At 35.6% G+C, this 22,748-nt stretch overlaps 1 protein-coding gene across 1 annotated transcript in view; it reads left to right on the forward strand.

Annotated features, from left to right (window-relative positions):
• Dp1 (satellite-binding protein 1 Dp1) overlaps positions 1-22,748 on the forward strand; it is a 286,820-nt gene that overhangs the window by 123,126 nt on the left and 140,946 nt on the right. The window contains exons 11-12 of the mRNA XM_090390658.1: positions 1,649-1,753; positions 16,705-16,905. Of these exons, the coding sequence (XP_090246784.1) occupies positions 1,649-1,753; positions 16,705-16,905 (306 nt within the window). The remainder of the gene's footprint in view (positions 1-1,648; positions 1,754-16,704; positions 16,906-22,748) is intronic.

Here is a 22,748-nt window from a genome sequence, read left to right on the forward strand (position 1 = left end):
ACAGGCGAAAATTATACTAATAAATAATCTTTCTACGTAAGATCTGATAATGTTGGAGTCTTGACAAGTAACAGACTGATTTGGAGGAAAATTGTAGATAGGAAGTTAGTAATGATGTAATTTTTTCATGTAGTACTGTCATATCCTGTACACCCCTTGAGGGTACATGGCAGGAATTTGATGATGATGATAATAATGAAGTATTATAATATCTTTGTTCTTTAAGTTTGAAAGAGCTCTTTTTTTTGAGGAACTGATGTTCTTTTTAGGAGGATGAGAAGAAGAAAGACGGATCAGTCTTCAATCTGATGTAATTTGCAACAGGTTAAGGTAGAAAATAAAGGGCCTTTTCTACATTGCATTTCTATATATCTATTTTAGGAAAGTATTCAGGCATGACAGCAAAGTTGAACCCTTTCTTTAAAATGTAGCTTCTGCAGATATCAAATGATGATTAGAAATGTTAAATAGTACCATTTTCATTGGGTAGAGTGATAATCTCATCAGGATGAAACTTTCTCATAATATAGCATTTTTTTTTTTTTTTGTCTGGTTTTTCAGGCTAGAAAAATGTTATTGTGGTGCTGATCATATTATCTAAACAACACCACAGGTTGTCATCTATGCAGTTAGAGTATAATGCAAGTGAAGACAATGAATAGACTTGGTTAGGTGCATACCTTGTGGATTGTATTTGCTTGCATAACAGGGCAAGCAATGCTTAACTCTTCTACAATGGAAACATTCTTTGAAACATAAAACATAAAAATTTTATTAAATATCTGTCATTTCAGTTGGGCCATTTTAAAATGTGTATGAAGAAGAAGATTCTATTAGGCAGTCTCTGATGTGTAACATTGGAATTGACATGACTGATTCTAATTTTTTTTGTAGAACAAATTGTGGAAATAATAGTTTAATAGACAAGATAACATGTTTGGTAAAGAATATCTTCTCTTGAAGAAAAATATTATTTTTGATATTGAAAATGATAGCACATTGCATTGGGATTTTGTCTTCGATATAAATTGCATTTATATCGAAGCCATATGCATTTATAAATGCTCCTATAATAAGCTGCTAAAATTTATGAAATCTTAGGAGCTTATTTTTTTTTACTTGCTGATGATCTTACTCATGTTCACTTCTCATCTTCATGAGGATAAAATAAAGATTAAAGGAGAGCCTTTGAGTATGATGATTAATTTCTTGACATTACTCCCCCCCCCACACACACACCTCCCTGCTCATGAATAAAAAAAATCAGAAATTTACTGTACGCTCCAGTGTATTATCAGGTGGTAGATGAATAATAAGTAAGGCTTAATTGTATGCCTAAAGTTGGGTGCCTATACCTAATAATGAACATGATTTGCCAATTTGGTTACAGTTTTTCTCAGATAGGAAGGCATGTTTTGTAGAGACAGAACTCACTGCCAAAAAAAAAAAAGGCTGTCCTCTCTCCCCTTTGATGAAAATTTATCACATAATTGAAAAGGTAGTTGACATTTAAGAGAGAAAAGTAACATGTTGTCCATTTACTGTCTGCATTACATTGACTATAAAAATTTACTGATTGCCTAGTAATCAAAATAGCAAGCATATTAAATAATTTGTAAGTTGAACAAATTTTTTTGTTTGTTTGCAGAAAAATGAAATAACAAAAGAACTCACAATTGAGCAAAGATTCCATCGAACCATTATAGGTTCAAAAGGCGATAAAATTAAAGAAGTTAGAGATCATTTCAACAAGGTAGGAAATTGACTTATATTTGAATAATTTTTATATTTACATAAATCTAGTGCAGTGGAACAAAGTTATTATGCTTCCTCCTCTGATTAAATTTTTTTTGTGTATGCCTAACAGAAGAAAGACTTGGTGCCGGCTTTACATAAAGTTGTAAACAATTTATGCTATAAAATTTTTACATAGCATAAGATGCCTGTTTTAATAACAAAACATCAACAAAAAAAATAAAAAAATAAATATTTATTTATTACTTACTTGCAAATGAATAGTGTGAACGTACTAGTTTATTATTATTAAACACAAATAAGAATGTAAAAATGGTTAATGAATTGTTAATTATTTTACCATATCTGTTCATTGCTTCTTGTCATTTTGGACAGTATATTAAGTGATTTTTTTCAGGTTTCATGGCTCACTAAAGAGTCAAGCTAGATAACATGGAGAGGAACCTCCACATAGCTTGCAAGAAACATGCAGAACTGACTTGGCTTCTGTATGTCTAATCCCCATTTTCACGTAGTGTGTCCTGTTACCCATTATCCACCTGGATACCGATACATGCAGACTTACCCAACATGACATATGAGCACTTAGCCAGCCAAACTGTATTCTGTGTTATCACAACCATGATAGTCCAACATGATTAAGTGTCATGCTGGCTGGGGCATCATTTGGTGAACACTGTCTTCATCAGGAGAGAATCAGGATAATCATCAAATTTCTATGTATCCTTAGGAGGGAGGGGGGGGTGTACAGGATATTATAATAGTACTATGTGAAAAGGTTACATTACTAACTTCATGTTGATACTATTCCTCCAAATAAATCTTATCTTTCAAGACTCCACAGATCTTGTATTTTGGTCTTCTAAGCCTTCTTAAGCCTTAATCTGCTTACATCTTGGTCTTCCTCTGAGTCTTTCTCCTGATAGCTTGCAAAAAACACCTGTTTTGCTAACCTAAACAAAAAAGTGACCATATCAACTGAAAATTAGCTCTGCTCACATACTCCTGAATGTTAACAATGTCTAGTTCTTTCCAAATGTTGTTTTTAATATGATTCTGCCATTGATGTCATTTGTTCACTACCATAATTTTTCTCAGATGTGGTCACCAGTCATTAATCAAGTGTTTTATTTCTAACCCACCTCCTTAGATTTATAAATTAAAATATTCGAATGCAGTCTTGATATTTTTTTGTTACTCCCTCTCACGAAAGCTTATTTGCTAATCTATAGTACAAGGAATTTGTTTCTGTTTTTTTTTTTTTTTAATAAATTTTATATATGTACATATCTTAATTTATTTTTTAGAACTTTTTAAAGCTACTTAAAGCCTCCAATAAGTGGGGCATTGGTCTCACACCAGGTGATGAAATTCATCTTCCACCTAAAGACAATCACAAACATCCATGCCCACAGTGGGATTCAAACCTTCAGCCTGTTTGTTGGAGAGCAGGTAGGCTAACCACTTGGCCAGCAAATAGTAGCTAACAGCTAGTTTAGTATTTTGACTAATTTCTTTCTTATTCCAGATCAATTTATTCTGTTGACTTCCTACTACACCAGCTTTGCTAATTCTGTTGTCTATTTCTATAGTTAATTTGCCATCTTCCCTAAAAATTGTGCCAAAATAAATGAAATGTTTTACTTATGCATTTATTAAGGAGATGATGTTTTCAGTATTCCTGCACATTTTATTGTCTTTGTCTGTATATTGTTCATTTTCATATCAATTTATTACAAATGTTATTCAGTTTAGTCAGGGTACGTAGACTTGTACTGGATTTATATATGAGTATAATATCTGCATAAATTAATATGCTAAGATTAACATCTCCAATCTTGATATCAGGTTTAATGCTACTTTCCTTTATAATGTGATCAATATAGACAAAAAACAGCAGAGATAATATGCACCCTTATCTTGCACCTGATTTAACATCAAACAATCTTCCTTTATCTCTTTTAATTCTAATGATGACATATAACTCAAATATAGACCATGTATTTCTCGATATAATGTCCCATTTATATTGTATTGGCACCTTTTTTTTCATATGCCATTTTCCAGATCTACAAATACTTGTTATTTTCACATGATTTCTCAAGTTTTTGTCTTAGAGTTGATTGTGATGGCCTCTATTCCTAAACCCAGCTTGTTCTTCTCCAAGCTTTCTTTCCAGGAATATCTTACTTCTTTAATTCTCACATGGTTTTATTTCCATTTTTATAGATGGGTGCTATGAGAGCTCTACTCCAATCACCTGGAATTCAACCCTCTGACTAGGCCTTCTGAATTATTCAGTGTAGCCCCTGTAAAACTTTTATACCTCCATATTTCATCATTTCTGGTTGAATATCATCTACTCCAGTTGCCTTTCCACATCTCTGTTTTTGATGTCTTTTTACCTGAGGTATTGATATGCACTCTTGATTGCATTCCTGTTGACCATTTTCTACCAACTGTGCTGTCACCACTTTTTTCCATTTAGCAACCCTTCAAAGTAATTACTTCATACATCTAGAATATCTTTATCTAAATTTTCCTTATCCTGTCTGATGGCTCTTCTGATTTATCTCTGTAATCTCTTATATTCTTCAGTCCATGTCTGTTTCTCCAAATGTCTTCTTTCAATTAGCTTCCATGTTGAATCTGATATCCATAGGTCTCTTGGTCTTCTAATTGGGCCTAGATACTTGTTGGCTATATCCTCTATTATAACCTTGACTCCTTAATCTCCCTGCATGTGCTCTACATTGCTTCCGTTAAGTTATGCCACCCCAGTTTTGCATCATTAGCAAACAACTGCATATTTCTTTTCAGATCATTTTCTATATCATTTCTGTACAAATTAAACAGTAGTGGTCAAAGCACATGGTCTTCTGTCACATCACTGCTTTTCTGTATTCTGCTTCTCCATATACTACTTTTTGGTACTTCTCCTTCAGCCACCCTCATATCCATATCACCAGTTTCATATCCATTCCTGTTTGTATCAGTTTGCATAACAGTTTCTATTAAATTTCTTTTCAAAATTTAGCAGCAGCATTTTGTAGTCATTCCCTATATCCAACTCAGCTGTCACTCTGTTATAAAAACCTAATAAATTATTAGGGGATGACTGATCCTTTACAAATCCTTAGCTGGAAAGCAACCTAATTAGAGACATGTGGATGTCTCTAATTAGGTTGCTTTCCAGCTGCTTATCTTCAAGCAATGTCTAGTTCCATGTGATTTTGATTGTTCATGCTACAATCTCATCTAATTCTATGGCCACTGCTATTTTCCCACCAGTTCCTGTCACATCTGGCATGGCAATATAACTGTGAGAATTACCCACATGGCTTACCATGTGGGTAACTTTTCTTGCCTGAGCCTTGCACTGCTCATGAGTGCTTGCTGATCACCTTTATCTTTATATACCCACCACAGCAAATGTATTTATTTACTTTTTTTTTTTTTTTCAGCTTCTTAATAACACTACTCATCCATCTACGTCTAATATTGCTTCTATCTGATACCTTTTGACCATCTCTCATCTGCTGCTCAGATTCTTCTTCTTTTGCAGTTTTTTATGCCATGGCACTGCTTCAAGCAGTCTCCTGTTTGTCATAATTACCTGTCCTGTAGTTTCAAAAATACTCCTTATTAACTGAAAATTAGACATGTTTTGCAACCTCTCAAATCAAGACTGCATGATAACTCACCAGTTGAAGGCAATTTGGCCATCTTCATACGAACAGGTCTCCTGATTCTGTGACATCATCCAACACTGAGTTCCCTCCATCACATGTTGCTTCAAGTAATTATTCAAGTTGAAGTCCATTATATAATTACTCAACCTGCATTCATGCCTTCCACATCATCTCTTTCACTTCTTATTAACCACTTTTTTCAGCCTGAAGCAACAATTGACTGTATATTTTCCTTTCAGCCATATTGCACACAAGATTGCTTCAAATGAACTGCTATCCCTATCTTCCTAGTTTCCTACTCTTTTTTTTTGGTTGCATTTGCTATCATCAATGCTCCCTCCTCCCCAAATTCTATTTTCATCTATCCTTCATGAGAATACTAAACCCTTATATCTATCACCGTGATATCATCCATGTTAGTCAAATCTCACTAATGCCTATAAATTTTGGCAAGTTCTATAAGAATTATACAAGTATACTTGAGAAAAGGGAAAGGAAGTTTGGAGAAGAAATAGCTGGGATTCAGACCAAATCGAGATTGTCAGGATTTAATTTTCACTTTCAGACAAATAGTTGAGAAATTAAGGGAATATAATAAGGTTTGAGATCTGGAAAAGACATATGACAACTTGCCAAGAGTAAAACTGCTTGAAACACTACATTTATATAGTACAAATGGTACATTGTGTCAAACAGTAGATATTTGAGTTATAAGTCTACAGTTAGATTTGAAGGAGGCACATGAAGATGGATTATGAAGAAAAATGTCATTAAACCTGATATCAAAACTGGTTATGTTAATCTCAGATGTTTAGTTTATGCAGATGATTTTATGCCCCTAAATAAATCAAGTCAGCAAGATTCCCTAACTAAGTTGAATAACTGTAGTAATAAATTTGCTATGAAAATCAGCAATAAAAAGATAAACTATGAAAATAGGTAGGAACACAGAAATTTCAGCATTCTGAATGGAGAACCTTTAGGAAATGTAAAACATTTTAGCTTTTTAGACACAACTTTTAGTGAAGATGATAAATTAAATATGGAAATAGACAACAGAATTAGCAAAGCTGGTATGATAGAAAGTCAGCTGAATAAATTTATATGAAATAAGAGAGAAATTAGTCAAAACATTAAATTAGTTATATACAAGACAGTGTTAAACCACTCTTAACTTATAGATCTGAGAATTGGGTTGGAAATAAAATATTTGATCAAAGACTGGAGACTACAGATATGAGAGTCCTGAGAAAGATTAGGGGTGTGAACAGATGGCATCAATAGCAGTATCATATTAAAAATGAGGATATTAGGAAATAACAGCATTGTTAGCATTCAAGAATGTGTGAGCACAGTTAATCTCATGGTAGTATGGTCACTTTAACAGAATGGGAGAGGAAAGGTTAACAAAATAACTGCTTTTTTGCCAGGAAGACAGGAAAAATACCTAGAATAGGTGGATTGATACAGTATAAAGTACCTTAGCAGACTGAAATGTAAGATCTGATTATATTGGCATCTTAACATATAACAGATTAATTTGGAAGAAAAATTGTTGATTGATGGAAGTTAATAATGATGTAACTTTTCATATAGTACTATCATTATATCTTGTACATGCATCCTGAGTTTACATATCAGGAATTTGATGACGACGAATTTGGAAAGATTATATCAGGCTTGGCTACCAATTCAATTAATGTCAACAAATTCTGAAAGAACAGTTCCAGTTACAACACGTTTTTCCACAAAAGTTATTCATTTTATAACACTGAATGCATTGGATTTTCTTCAGTATTATTATTTTTGAATAAAATGTGTATAAACAGAAATAAAAATGCAATTAAAAGTGGTTTTTTTTTATACTCCTTTTTCCTGAAGGAAATATAAAAACACATTTTCCAATTAATCTAAGAAATATATCGATGTAAACATAGATAATTGAGACACTTTAAGTTTACATGTATATATGTAGTTAATGAATTATCAGTATTGCAACAGTTATACCATTGTTATGGTATAACATCATGCAGCTCTTACTTTTTCAAATCAATCCATTGTTAGCATTTCATTTGTAATTAACTATTGTTGTACAGGCTGAAATATATGGCTTTAAATAAATAGTATTACTTATCCTGTATGCGTGCATGTGTTTAAAATGTGATATATATATTACTTTTTTTAAATACACCCACATAAATAAGTGATTGTGATTCTAATAAGTGATTCTACTTGATGTTATCTTCCATTCAAGAAGATTATACTCATACTTAGTGTTGAATACTAGAGCTAATCCTTTTTCCTGATTATTATTGCCTGAATATAGCATCTTGTATTTATTGCTTAGGAAGATCTCATCTCTTTTTGTCGTCTTTGTTTCAGTAATAACACCTATTAAGTCAATCTGTACTTATTTAATTTTTCTGCTATTTCCATTTCTTTTTGATTCATGCTTCTTATGTTGATGGTGCTAATCTTTGAACTTTGCTGATGTTGAGTTTGAATTTGTTCTGGGATTTGTTACAGTAACTGCCTTTTCATTATTCGCTCTGTCCACTAACAAAAATAGGGATATCCTGTTTAATGAAATGATGCCCCATCTAGCATAACTCTGTCATGTTGCATCATCAGTTTGCATTATGGTTTAAGCTAATAAGAATACAATTTTTCATCAGCTAAATCCCAAATTGCTAGTCCATCCTCATTCGTTCTGGATAGATATCCAATAGGTTACACCACAAGAAGGCAAGGATTGGATGTTAGGTCAGAATCTCTGGTCGATTCTCCACATTCCTTAAAAGGCTATATCAAGGTTCCCTCCCAGTTATTCAGCTTTGACCCTTAAGTACTCTCAGAAACATAATTTTTATAGCATAAACTGATTAGTCTTATGCCAATATATATTTTTTGTTGGTAAAATTGTATTTTCTTGACACCTTCATATGATCTGGCTCACTAATCTTCAATTGAAAGCACTTGTTAAAGGTTTATTGTATACGTGACATTCAAACTCTGGTGTTTACATCCAAAAGGGCACTGTCGTTACTGACTGAACTATAGATGCTTTCTCTCCTAATTAGGAATACTATAATGTCTCTCCTACTTCCAGTTTATGGTTGGACTAAGCCAAAACTTTTGTGGGTTTCATTTAAACAAAAACTATGATTACCAAATTTGGTATTCAGCTGCCTTTTTATTAGAACTTACAGAATTTGACTTATTTCTCCCTTGCCCGTTTGAACCAACTTCTGTCTTCAGATTTTACCTAAAAAAAAAAAAAAAAAATCCCAATTTGTTATGTATCCTATTCTTATCATAACTTGAAGGGGGAGGATACATAATAAAACCTTTATGTATCCTTTAAGATTTTATTATGTATCCTTCCCCTTCATTTTCAGGATCTGGAGGCCCAAACTCCTTCATCATCATCATCATCAAATTCCTGCCATGTACCCTCAAAGGGTGTACAGGATATGATAGTACTACATGAAAAAAAAAAAATTACATCATTATTAATTTCCTATCTACAATTTTCCTCCAAATCAGCCTATTACTTGTCATCACTCCAACATTATCAGATCTTATATTTCTATCGTCTAAGGCACTTTGTACCGTATCAATCCACCTATATCTGCCCAAACTCCTTAAAAGTTTTTTTTCTGATGAAAAAGCTATGATCCCCAAATTTGCTTATATCAAGTTTTTTCAGATTTCATTTAATCAAAAATAGCTACAATAACCAAATTTAATATGGCTTCCCTTTATTGCAGCTTAAGCATCATATGGCTCCCTAACAACATATACTGTCGTTATAAAATTCCAGATGTATCCCCTCAAATGCGATACATCACTGGATATTACAATAATACTATACAATTCAGTTATTTCCATTATTACTAATTTCCTATTGACATAACACTTCATGTTGTACTATCTAAGCTAATACAGTGTCCTGGTTGGTTGTCTTAGTTTTGTCAGTTTATCCCCTTTTGTATCCATGTAGATACCTATGAACAGGATATCTATGAAAGGGTGAGTGTTCAAAATTAGGTGAGAACCCCACCCCCCCTTTATCGGATTTCTGCATTCCTTAATTATATGGATGTCTAGATGTCTTTTCTCAGTTACGTGGCTTTGATCCCCAAGTGACCTGTGACCCCTTCCCCAGCTGTTATTTGCCAGAACTCCAATATTATGAGATCTTTCTCGTAGACAAGCTTATACGTTGGTTATGCGTTAGTAAATCACTTAAGGAATAGAAAACGTATATAAAAATTAAATTACACTTGAATAAATATTTCCGATATTTTGGCAACGTCACGTTGACATCTTCAAAAGGAACTTACAAAAAAGGCATGTGCACGTAGGTACTATGACACAGTAACTGAGAATGAAGTGAGGAAGCTATTGTTCTCCTAAGAGTCCTGATGGTATCCCCTAGCGGGTTATGTAGGTATTCTTGGCCGTTGGGCTGAAGGTCTGCTGATGCAAGCCTCCCAAATTTGGGGCAGTCTCATGCAACCAAATTTATTGAGCTTTGGAGAGTTTCTTAGGGCTGAGGCTGATTCCATGAATAGTCTTTCGAATTTGAACTTGCTTCGGTGTATTATTGTAGCTTTCTTCAACCATATTCTGTGATGTGTATCCAGAGCATGGTCTGCAAGACCCGAGTGGCTGTACTTGTGAAACCGGATGTAGTCCTTGTGTTCTGAAATTCTGATATTCGCTGTCCTGCCTTTTTGAACAAATTAAGACACTTTGCAGCAGCTGCAAGTGACCTGGTATACATCAGGTAGGTCTAGGGGAAGTGGTTAGTCTTTAGTTGAGCAGATAAGGGATGCCAATTTTCTGTATGGTCTGTAACAGGAAGTCAAGTCATGTTTTTTTATGATCATCATCATGATCAAATTCCTGCCATGTACCCTCAAGGGGTGTACAGGATATGATAATACTACATGAAAAAATTACATCATTACTAACTTCCTATCTACAATTTTCCTCAAGATCAGTCTGTTACTTGTCAAGACTCCAATATTATCAGATCTTATATTTCTGTCGTCTAAGGCACTTTGTACTGTAATCAATCTACCTATATCTTGGTCTTCCTCTGGGTCGTTTTCCTGCCAACCTGGCAGAGAACACTTTTGCTAATCTTTCCTTGCCCATTCTGTTTAAATGACCATACCACCTGAGATTAGCTCTGCTAACGCATTCCTGGATGCTGACAATGTTAAGTTCTTTCCTAATATCCTCGTTTTTAATATGATATTGCCATTGATAGCCATCTGTTCATGCCTCTAATCTTTCTCAGGACTCTCATATCTGTGATCTCTAGTCTTTGGTCAAGTGTTTTACTTCTGACCTAGCTCTCAGATCCATAAGTTAAAACTGGTTTGAACACTGTCTTGTATACAGCTAATTTAGTGTTCCAACTAATTTCTTTCTTATTCCATATGAATTTATTCAATTGACTTCGCACCCACCATACCAGCTTTGCTGATTCTATTGTCTATTTCTATATTGAATTTACCTTCTTCACTAAAAATTGTGCCTAATTAGCTGAAATGCTTTACTTGTTCCACAGGTTCTCCATTCACAACACAGTTGACATTTTCAATGATTCTGCCTATTTTCATTGTCTTTTTATTGCTAACCTTCATACCATATCTATTACAACAGTTTTTAAATTTAGTCAGAGAATCTTGCAGACTTGTAGCAGATTTATTTAGAAGTATAACATCATCCGCATAAAGCAAAGAGCTGATATTAACATCTCCAATTTTGATATCATGTTTAATACCACTTTCCTTCATAATGTGATCCATATAGATAATGAATAACAGAGAGGATAATGTACATCCTTGTCTCACACCAGATTTAACATTAAACCATCTTCCTGTACTTCCTTCAATTCTAACTGCTGACTTACAACTCAAATAAAGACTAAGTATTGTTTGATATAACGCCCCATTGACACCATATAACTGTAGTGTATTGAATTGCTTCTCTCTTGGCACCTTGTCATATGCCTTTTCCAAATCAACAAAACTTAAATACAGATCTTTGTTATATTCCCAGGCTTTCTCGACTATTTGTCGTAAAGTGATGATCTGATCCTGACAGCATCTATTTGGCCTGAATCCAGCTTGTTCTTCACCAAGCTTTTCTTCCACAATTCTTCTCAACCGTTTCGCAAGTATACTTGCATAGATCTTGCCAGGAACACTCAGTAGGGAAATATTTCTGTAATTCTCACATTCAGTTTTATTTCCCTTTTTATATATGAGTACTATGAGAGCTCTACTCCAATCATCAGGAATTCGTCCATCTGTCCAGACTTCCTGAACTATGCAGTGCAGCCACTGTAAGACTCTTATACCACCATACTTCAGCATTTCTGATCGAATATCATCTACTCCTGCTGCCTTTTACACATTTCAAGCCTTTGATGGCTTTTTCTACTTCAAGTATGGATATGTATTCCTGACTGCATGCCTGGTCAGTGTTTTTTACCCCTGTGCTGTCATCACTGCTTGTTTCATTTAGCAGTTTTTCAAAGTAATTACTCCATACTTCAAGAATATCTTTTTTCTCTCGTTTTCATGTCACCTTTATCATCTCTAACTCCTTTTACAGCACTCTTTCCTCCATTCCTAAGCTTCTTCAACAACCTCCAGAATAATTTGCCACCTTTTTGATATTTATTTTCTACATTCTTGCCAAAGTCCTCCCATTACTTTTGTTTACCTAGTTTTACACAGTGTTTAGCATTCTTGCGTTTGTCTCTGTATTCTCTAAGAGCACAAGGTGACTTATTTGACAGGAACTTTTGATATGCTTTCTTCTTTTCCTTCACTGCCTGTTTAACTTCCTGTGTCCACCATGGAGTTCTAATTTTTCTATCCTTGCAGACAACTTCACCACATGCCTCTCTAGCTGAATCAATCAGGGCTTTCTTCAAGGCTTGCCACTGAATCTCCAAGGTTTGATTCCTGTTCTCAAGTCTTTCATTTTTTCTTCAATAATCTTTGTGTATTTTTTGTCTACTGTTCACATCTGAGAGCTGCTCAACTTTTATTCGCTTTAAAACTTTCTTACATGTTATTCTTTTCAATATGAAATTCAATTTTATCCTGCTCAAGACTAAATAGTGATCACTTCTAATTTCAAATCCTCTGCACACTCTGGTATCCTGCACCAGGGAGAAAACATCACTATCAACAATAACATAGTCAATGAGACTTTCTTACTCCTAGCCTCTTCTCTCCATGTGAATTTGTGCACATTATTATGTTGGAACATGGTGTTAGTAATAACCAGTCCATGTCCTGAGCAGAAATCCAACAGATATTTGCCATTATTATTAGCTTTCCTCTTTTCTCCAAATTTTCTCAAAATATTTTTATATGTCTTGCAATCATTTCCTACTCTGCTATTTAGATCCCCAGCAAGGACCAACTTTTCCTTTTTCATTGTGTCAGTTGCTTTTTCTAAAGCATCAAAAAATTCTTCTTCCACTTCTAAGTTAGTAGAACCTTCTGTGGGACCATAGGCACAAATAAGTCTCATTGTCCAGTTCCCCATTCTCATATTTGCCCACATTACTTGAGACTGCCTACCATTCAAGAAGATTAGCCTCGTATTTTGTGTTGAATACTATGGCTACTCCTTCTTTTCCTTGATTGTCATTGCCTGAATATAACAATTTGTATTTATTGCTCAGAAAGATCTCACCAGTTTTTGTCTTTTTTTGTTTCAGTCACCCCTATTATGTCGATCTGGTACTTATCTAATTCCTCAGCTAGCTCTATTTCTTTGCCATTCAGGCTTCTTATGTTGATAGTACCGATCTTTAACTCTGTTGATGTTGAGTTGGGGTGTTCTTTCAGATTTGTTCCAGTAGCTGACTTTTCGCTGTTTGCCCTGGTTCCCTGGCGAAAACAACGGGGGGCCTTGTTTAACCGGGGACACCCTTGTGCCGGCATGAAATTTTGTCATGTTGTACCATCATTTTTTATTTTGGTTTAACCAATAAGAATACAATTTGATGGGCTGGCAATTTGGCTAAATCCCAAATTGCCAGCCCATCCTCATTCGTTCGGTATCCAAGTAGATACTCAACAGGCTGCACCATGAGAAGGTGAGGATTGGACGTTAGGTCAGAAGTCCTGGTCAGTTCTCTGCATTCCTTTAAAGGCTATGTGGAGGTCTCCTCTCAGTTATACAGCTTTGACCCTTAAGCAACCCTTTTGGTAATTTTTTCTGAGGTGCCTCGGATGTAGAGAATGGTGATGGATTTAGAGTAATCCTTGTTGTGAAAAGGGGGGTTGTTGGTTTCAATATTTTTTGGATTTTTTTGGGGGGGTAGGCATTGGCTGAAAAAGGATTGAGGATGTGATTTAGTTCAGTGTTTAGGACCTTGTCGTTTAAACAGTTTAGTTTAGCCCTGTTGTATAGTGTTTTCACCATTCCATATTGTTGTGAGAGGTGGGGGGGGAGATTGTTGGTGAATCTACCTGCCTATATGAGTGGGTTTTCTATAAACTGAGAAAAACCAAGGTTCCATCAGGCTGGCGGGTGACTAGTGTGTGTGTCTAGGAAAGGGAGGCTGTTGTTTTCCTTTTTTTCTAGAATGAACTTGATTCTGGGATGTAAGTTGTTTAAGTGTGTTAAGAAGGAGAGGAGAAAACCCACCCATACAGGCAGGTACATTCAACAATCAAATGACAAGGCCCCAAACACCAAACTAAATCACATTGTCAACACTTTCTCAGCCAATGGCTACCCCCAAATTTTACAAACAAATAGAGTGGACAGCCATGGGTTCACCACTCTCCCCACCCTTGGCCAATTTCTTTATGGAGAACCTTTGAAGAAAAAGCCTTAGCCTCTGTCCCACAAAACCCAACCATATGGTTTCGCTACGTTGATGATGTGTTTGCTATTTGGCCACACGGCTCTGATACACTCCTCTCCTTCTTAACACTTAAACAACTTACACCCCAGAATCAAGTTCACTCTGGAAAAAGAGGAAAACAACAGCCTCCTTTTCCTAGACACACTAGTCACCCACCAGCCTGATGGAACCTTTGTTTTCTCAGTTTATGGAAAACCCACCCATACAGGCAGCTACATTCACCAACAATCTCCCCCCCCCCACAACAATATGGAGTGGTGAGAACACTATACAACAGGACTAAACTAATCTGTTCAAACAACAAGGCCCTAAACACTGAACTAAATCACATCCTCAACACCTTCTCAGCTATTGCCTACCCCCTCCCCAAAAAATATTGAAACCAACAAACCACAACCCCCCCTCCCTCCTTTCACAACAAGGATTACTTTAAATCCATCACCATGATTTTGGAAATATCAAGGTCAGAATTTATCTCTTTCATAAGTATCTATAAAAATGCTTATGAAAGAGATCAATTCATCACACATGTGTGAATAATATTAAGCCTCATATTACTGTTATCCTCTTAATTCTCTCTTCTCTCATTTGTACTATGTGATAACTTTTGATGCTGTTTTTTTTTCCAATTCATTTCAAGTGCTCTTCATTGCATGTTAAAAGATCTGTTTAAATAGTTGGTCTGCTTAATTCTGTTTTGATTTTAAGTTGGCATCATTCTAGCAAACTTTTAGCAACCAAAAAAAAAAAAGTTGATTATAGCAGATTTTTGCTGTAGTAAATTTCATTTAGCACTATAGGGCTTTAGTTGAGACCATATACATCAATGGTATATGGTTAGTTCACTATCATGGCTTGCTGTAGAAAGAGTAGACTAGTTCCATGGCCTCCCATTTCTTTGTGATCAGATTTGTTTTGATAATAAAATTCAAGCATGTATGAGATGCATGATCGCATTTTTATGTTTTTGTTTTGTTAACTACACATAAATATTGTTATAACTTCCGCACACCATCGCGCTGCCCACATAATTGCGTGAACCTAGTTCTATTAGTAGCACTGTTTGCAGCCAATATTCACATGTTTATCAGTAGAAAGAAAGAGTTGTCTAGCTGTACGGGTTAACATGCATTGGGGAGATTATGAGAACCGTATAGCTGTAATAGCCCTTCGCAATGTTGGAATGCAGCCATCTGTTATTTTCAACACACTAAAAACATTTGGGATCAGTAGGATATTTGTGTATCAGACTATTAACCATTACAACAATACGGAAAATGTATCATACTGCCAAAGAACAGGTTGATCATGTTACATTAGGACACAACAACTTGTGAGAGCTGTGAATGTACACCTCTGCTATAATCCTGTGGGAATGCAGAAAGTGATGTTGTGAGACATGACCATTTCACAGAGAAAGATGTCATGTACTAACTGATGACCTGGGAGTGAGAGCCTATTGTTGTTCTACTGATCATCACAGCTTATGCAGCAGAGATTTGATAAAATCAAAGACATTTCACAGGTGAGAAGATTTTCACCATTGAAGAGTCATTTAACCACTAAAACGATCAGGTATATGCCCCAGATGGTTGTGCAGCACATGCCATAGCACCCAGGATTCAGGTCATCACCCTGCTTTGGTGGTGAAATGACATATTAGGGAGTATCCAAGTTGCATTTCTGCAAAAAAGGGATCAAAACTTCTGTCAAAGTATATCAAGACACTATGCTGGAACCTATGGTATGGCCCCCCTGAACAACACCTTGTTTCATGGTAGGCAGTGGGCCTTCCAGCACCCCCTGCATACAAGGCGAGGACCACACAACAGTGGTTGGAGGCGAATGTGCCTGACTACATATCACCGTCTTATTGGCCATGTGGAAATCCCGAATCCATTAAACTTCAAGTTGCAGTTAGAGCTTGAGAAAGTAGCTTGCAAGAAATGATACCCCAGCATCTCCAGCCTGAAGGTGGATTTGGAGCAAGCAGTGGCAGCATTTCCATTGAATATCGTGCATGCTGCTATCGATATGTGGCATCACAGTGTTCGGGTGTGCATGAAGGCAAAAGGGGGACATTTTGAACATCGAGTGTTGTTATATGCACTTTATACATGTGGTTTGTATGTACTAAAAACTATAAATTATTACTAATAGATTCGAGGTTCATATGCTGTTCAAGTTGTGACAGTTTATGGCTACACTAGGTGAATACTATTAACAGAGCATTTATTAAAACAGCATCTAAAAATCATACATTATAATAAAAAAAATTATAACAAATATATTTATTAGTGCTATTTCTTTATGTTTCAAAGATTTCGTTTTGCTTTATAGGTGAATATTACATTTCCTGAACATGGAGTCAAAAGTGACAAAGTAATTATTCGTGGTCCAAAGGAAGATGTGGAACAGTGCTATAGGTATCTTTCTCAAGAAAATGAGCAGCTTGTGGTTAATAACCATCGGATTGAAGTTCCTATATATAAACAGTTTCATAAATTTATAATCGGAAAAGGAGGAGCAAATATTAGAAAGGTATAGTTATATGTGGCATCATCATTAAACATGCAGAATTTTCTTATAACTTCCATATGGTGTGAAAAGTTGCTTTGATTAATTATAAATGTTTGAATAATTTCAGTTGACATTTATTTCAGATTTTGTGTTTGGCAACCAGATAATTACTGCAGGAGTAATAACAAATCATAATGGAAATTAAAGGTAGATTATTTACTTTTAAAAGCATTTCCTTGGTTCAGTCCTTGTAGTTCTCTTCTCCATTGCAAATGGTCATTCCAGGAACCTTCCTGCAGTCCTCTGGCTCACATTGCCTGTATAACTCCTTCTCTCTTGGTAAAATTTACTTTTAGAACTCGCATGCTATAAACATCAACCAGTTTTTCCTCATCATAAAGTCAGTATTATCCAGATCTTGAACAATTATCATGTAAAACATCAGCAACATTGGTGAATGAATAATGTTTCTAATCTCAATTCCATACATGAAGCATTCCAATGTGACAGCACTGCATCAAGCCAACTCTTAAACAGGGTTGGCAACCATGTTTAAGAGTCATTCTTTTTTCAAACCTTTAAATTAAGATCTGTTACAACTAAGATCTGGGAGGGCTGCTGATACCAGTCCTCCCACATCTTAGTTGCTCTGCACCATTTGTATATTCTCTTAATCAAAGTGATGATTTACTCATCTTTCTCATTGATCCCCAGTGTCTGCTAATGGGAACTGAATCATAGGCCTTTTCAAGGTTTACAAAAATCGGATGTGTTTCCTGCCTTTTGGCAATTCTTTTTTCTATACTCTGTCTTATAATGAAAATATTGTCAGTACATGATTTTCCAGCAGTAAAGCTTGCTTGTTCATCTGATACACAAAAGGCAATACTTTTCTCTAACCTAGCAATTATAATTTTATTTAACAACTTTTATTCATGGAGGCTATCAAACTAATGCTTCTGTAATTTGAAGCCCTTGCTTTTTTTAAAGATGGGAGTTATATACACAATGTTGCCAAAAGTGTCCAGATAGCAACTGCTTGTATTTCCCATCACTACAGCATTGCTGTCAATGCGAGGTCAGGCCTCCTTTTGTTGCTATTACAGCCATTATCTTGAGTAGGATCTCCACTAAGTTCTAATAAACTGCTGCTGGAATTTGTTTCCATTCCTCCTGTAGTATGGCAAACAGCAGGTGAGTGTTAGTTAGATGAGTGGGTCTGGCATGCAGCCATTGCTCCAGCTCTTCCCAAAGATGTTCATTAAGGTTGAGGTCAAGGCTTTGGGCTGGCCAGTTCAGTTGCTCCACCTGTATGTCTTCATACCACAGCACCTAGGGCCCTTGCTTTGAGCAGGTGTGTAATCATACTGATACAGGAAAAGGCCTATTTTAAACTGTTGCCACAGTGTGGAAAGAATAGAATTGTCCAAAATGGCATGGTAGACATCAGTATTTAAAGATCCAGACATCGGTACACCCAGTCCAAAATCGGAAAAACAACCCCAGACCATTATGCTACCACCTCCAAATTTCACAGTCAATACAAGACATTCTGTATGTATTGTTCACCATACATCCAATCTATCAGATCTAGGCATGTTCATCAGATTGCCAGATCATGTACTACGATTCATTTCTCCACAGGACTCTCTTCCATTGATCCACAGTCGTCCAATGACAGTATTGTTTGCACCATTCAAGGTGATACAGGACATTGGTAGGCATAATCAAGGGCTTGTGTATCATGACCATGACTGCAGTATGACCATGAAACCCAAGGGCAAACACCTCCCCAGTGAATACTTCTATCACTGGCATCCATTCCAGAGCTATCATAACCTTTCAGCCTTCTAAAGTATCAGTTTAGCTCATTTTCCCTGTTCTGTCCTGTTTAAGTAATCATAGTATCTTAGATTAGCTCTGCTCAAACATTCTTGAATGTTAACAGTATCAGTTCCTTTCTAATATCTTTAATGATTTTTTCATAATGATTGGCATCTGTTTACTGTTCTCATTTTTCTCAGAGCTTTCATATGTGCAGTCTTTTTGTCTTTGATCAACTATTTTATTTCTAACTTAACCATCAGATCTATAAGTTAAAATTGAACACTGTCTTATATACATCTAGTGTAATGTTCAGACTACCTTGTAGACAGGCTTAGGTGTTGGACATTATTCATCACTTTACCTTTCCTGTCTGGTCTTAGTTGCCAGCCTCGTTGGCTAACATATCCTCTCTCTCTAACCAACAGGTCACAGGTTTGAATCCCATTGTGGCCATGGTTGTTTGTGACTGTCTTTAGGTGGGAGATGAAATTCATCACCCAGAGATGAGACTGCCGCCCTATTTATTGGAAGCCTGAAGTGACTTGAAAAAGTTCTGTGTGTGTGGTCTCTAGAGCAGGGTTTTCATACTATGTAACAAATAAATTTAAAAAAATACAAAATAAATAATTAAATAAAAATTGAAAAAAAAAATCCATCTTAGCTCACCTACAATACCAAATGTACTTATAGGTTTACAGAAAAATCTTTCGTGTGTGGAAGCAACATAAAATAAAAATCATATAAAGCGATTTATTAACTGGCTTATATTAGTATTTTGAATAGTTTCTCTCTCTCTCTCTCTCACTCATTCCATATAAAATTTATTCATTTGACTTCTCCCACCAGTTTTGTTTATTCAACATCTGTTTTCTTATGAAAACATCCTGAAATGTGTTAGCAGAGCTAATCTCAGGTATGGTCACTTAAACAGAATGGGAGAGGAAAGATTAGCAACACAAGTGTTCCCTGCCAGGTCGGCAGGAAAAAGACCCAGAATAAGACCAAAATATAGGCGGATTGATATGGTAAAATCTGAAAACAAACCTCAACTCAACATCACCAGAGTTAAAGATCGGTACTATCAACATAAGAAGCCTGAATAGCAAAGAAATGGAGCTAGCTGAGGAATGAGATAAGTACCAGATCGACAAAATAGGGGTAACTGAAACAAAAAAGACAAAAACTGGTGAGATCTTTCTGAGCAATAAATACAAAATGTTATATTCAGGCAATGACAATCAATGAAAAGAAGGAGTAGTCATAGTATTCAACACAAAATACGAGGCTAATCTTCTTGAATGGCAGTCAGTCTCAAGTAGAGTAATGTGGGCAAATATGAGAATAGAGAACTGGACAATGAGACTTATTTGTGTCTATGGTCCCACAGTAGGTTCTACTAAGGTAGAAGTGGAGGAATTTTTTGATGCTTTAGAAAAAGCAAATGACACAATGAAAAAGAAAAAGTTGGTCCTTGTTGGGGATCTAAATAGCAGAGTAGGAAATGATTGTGAGACATATAAAAATATTTTGAGAAAATTTGGAGAAAAGAGCAAAGCTAATAATAATGGTAAAATATCTGTTGGATTTCTGCTCAGTACTTGGACTGGTTATTACTAACACCATGTTCCAACATAAAAATGTGCACAACTTCACATGGAGAGAAGAGGCAAGGAATAAGAAAAGTCTCATTGACTATGTTATTGTTGATAGTGATGTTTTCTCCCTGGTGCAGGATACCAGAGTGTACAAAGGATTTGAAATTGGAAGTGATCACTATTTAGTCTTGAATAGGATAAAATTCAATTTCATATTAAAAAGAATAACATGTAAGAAAGTTTTTAAAGCGAATAAAAGTTGAGCAGCTCTCAGATGTGAACTGTAGACTAAAATACACACAAAGATTAATGAAGAAAAAATGAAAGAGTTTGAGAACAGAAATCAAACATTGGAGATTCAGTGGCAAACTCTGAAGAAAACATTGATTGATTCTGCCAGAGAGGCATGTGGTCAGGATGAAAAAAATCAGAACTCCCTGGTGGACACGTTTAAGGAAATTTAAGGACACATTTTTTCCTTCACTGCCTCTTTAACTTTAGGAAGTTAAAGAGGCAGTGAAGGAAAAGAAGAAAGCATATCAAAAGTTTCTGGCAAATAAGTCAGCTTGTGCTCTTAGAGAATACAGAGACAAATGCAAGAATGCTAAACAGTGTGTAAAACTAGCTAAAAGAAAGTCATATGAGGACTTTGGCAAGAATATAGAAAATAAATATCCAGAAGGTGGCAAAATATTCTGGAGGTTGTTGAAGAAGCTTAGGAATGGAGGAAAAAGTGTTGTAAAAGGAGTTAGAGATGATAAAGGTGACATGAAAATGGGAGAAAAATCCTTGAAGTATGAAGTAATTACTTTGAAAAACTGCTAAATGAAACAAGCAGTGATGACAGCACAGTGGTAAAAAAACACTGACCAGGCATGCAGTCAGGAATACATAATTTCCACATTTCAAGCCTTTCAAAGGCTTGAAATGTGGAAAGGCAGCAGGAGTAAAAGTTATTCGACTAGAAATGCTGTAGTATGGTGGTATAAGAGTCTTACAGTGGCTGCACTGCATAGTTCAGAAAGCCTGGACAGAGGGACGAATTCCTGATGATTGGAGTAGAGCTCTCATAGTACCCATATACAAAAAGGGAAATAAAACTAAATGTGAAAATTACAGAGGTATTTTCCTACTGAGTGTTCCTGGCAAGATCTATGCAAGTATACTTGCGAAACGGTTGAGAAGAATTGTGGAAGAAAAGCTTGGTGAAAAACAAGCTGGATTCAGGCCAAATAGAGACTGTCAGGGTCAGATCTTCACTTTACAACAAATAGTCAAGAAAGCATGGCAATATAACAAAGATCTGTATTTAAGTTTTGTCAATTTGGAAAAGGCATATGATAAGGTGCGAAGAGAGAAGCTATTCAATACGCTACAGTATACAGTGTGAATGGGGCATTATATCAAGCAATACTTAGTCTTTATTTGAGTTGTAAGTCAGCAGTTAGAATTGAAGGAAGTACAGAAAGATGGTTTATTGTTAAATCTGGTGTGAGATAAGGATGTACATTATCCCCTCTGTTATTAATTATCTATATGGATCACGTTATGAAGGAAAGTGGTATTAAACATGATATCAAAATTGGAGATGTTGATGTCAGCTCTTTGCTTTATGCAAATGATGTTATACTTCTAAATAAATCTACTATAAGTCTGCAAGATTCTCTGACTAAATTGAATAGCTGTTGTAATAGAGATGGTATGAAGGTCAGCAATAAAAAGACAAAGACAATGAAAATAGGCAGAATCATTGAAAATGTCAACTGTGTTGTGAATGGAGAACCTGTGGAACAAGTAAAACATTTCAGCTACTTAGGCATGATTTTTACTGAAGATGGTAAATTAAATATAGAAATAGACAACAGAATCAACAAACCTGGTATGGTGGGAAGTCGATTGAATAAATTCATATGGAATAACTGTAAATGTAAGTTAAAACTGGTTTGAACGGTGTTCAAACCAGTTTTAACTTACAGATCTGAGAGCTGGGTCAGAAGTAAAACACTTGACCAAAGACTAGACACCGCAGATGTGAGAGGCATGAGAAAGATTATAGGCGTGAACCGATGGTATCAATATCATATTAAAAACGAGGATAATAGGAAAGAACTTGACATTGTCAGCATCCAGGAATGCGTAAGCAGAGCTAATCTCAGGTGGTATGGTCACTTAAACAGAATGGGCGAAGAGAGATTATCAAAACAAGTGTTCTCTGCCAGGTTGGCAGGAAAACGACCCAGAGGAAGACCAAGATATAGGTGGATTGATACGGTACAAAGTGCCTTAGACGATAGAAATATAAGATCTGATAATTGTAGTCTTCACAAGTAACAGACTGATTTGGAAGAAAATTGTAGATAGGAAGTTAGTAATGATGTAATTTTTTTCATGTAGTACTATCATATCCTGAACACCCCTTGAGGGTACATGGCAGGAATTTGA

The sequence above is a fragment of the Typopeltis vanoorti genome, chromosome 3 (genome assembly GCF_054136105.1).
Source record: "Typopeltis vanoorti isolate ZY-2024b chromosome 3, IOZ_Tvanoo_1.0, whole genome shotgun sequence".
In the NCBI taxonomy this organism is placed as follows: Eukaryota; Metazoa; Arthropoda; class Arachnida; order Uropygi; family Thelyphonidae; genus Typopeltis; species Typopeltis vanoorti.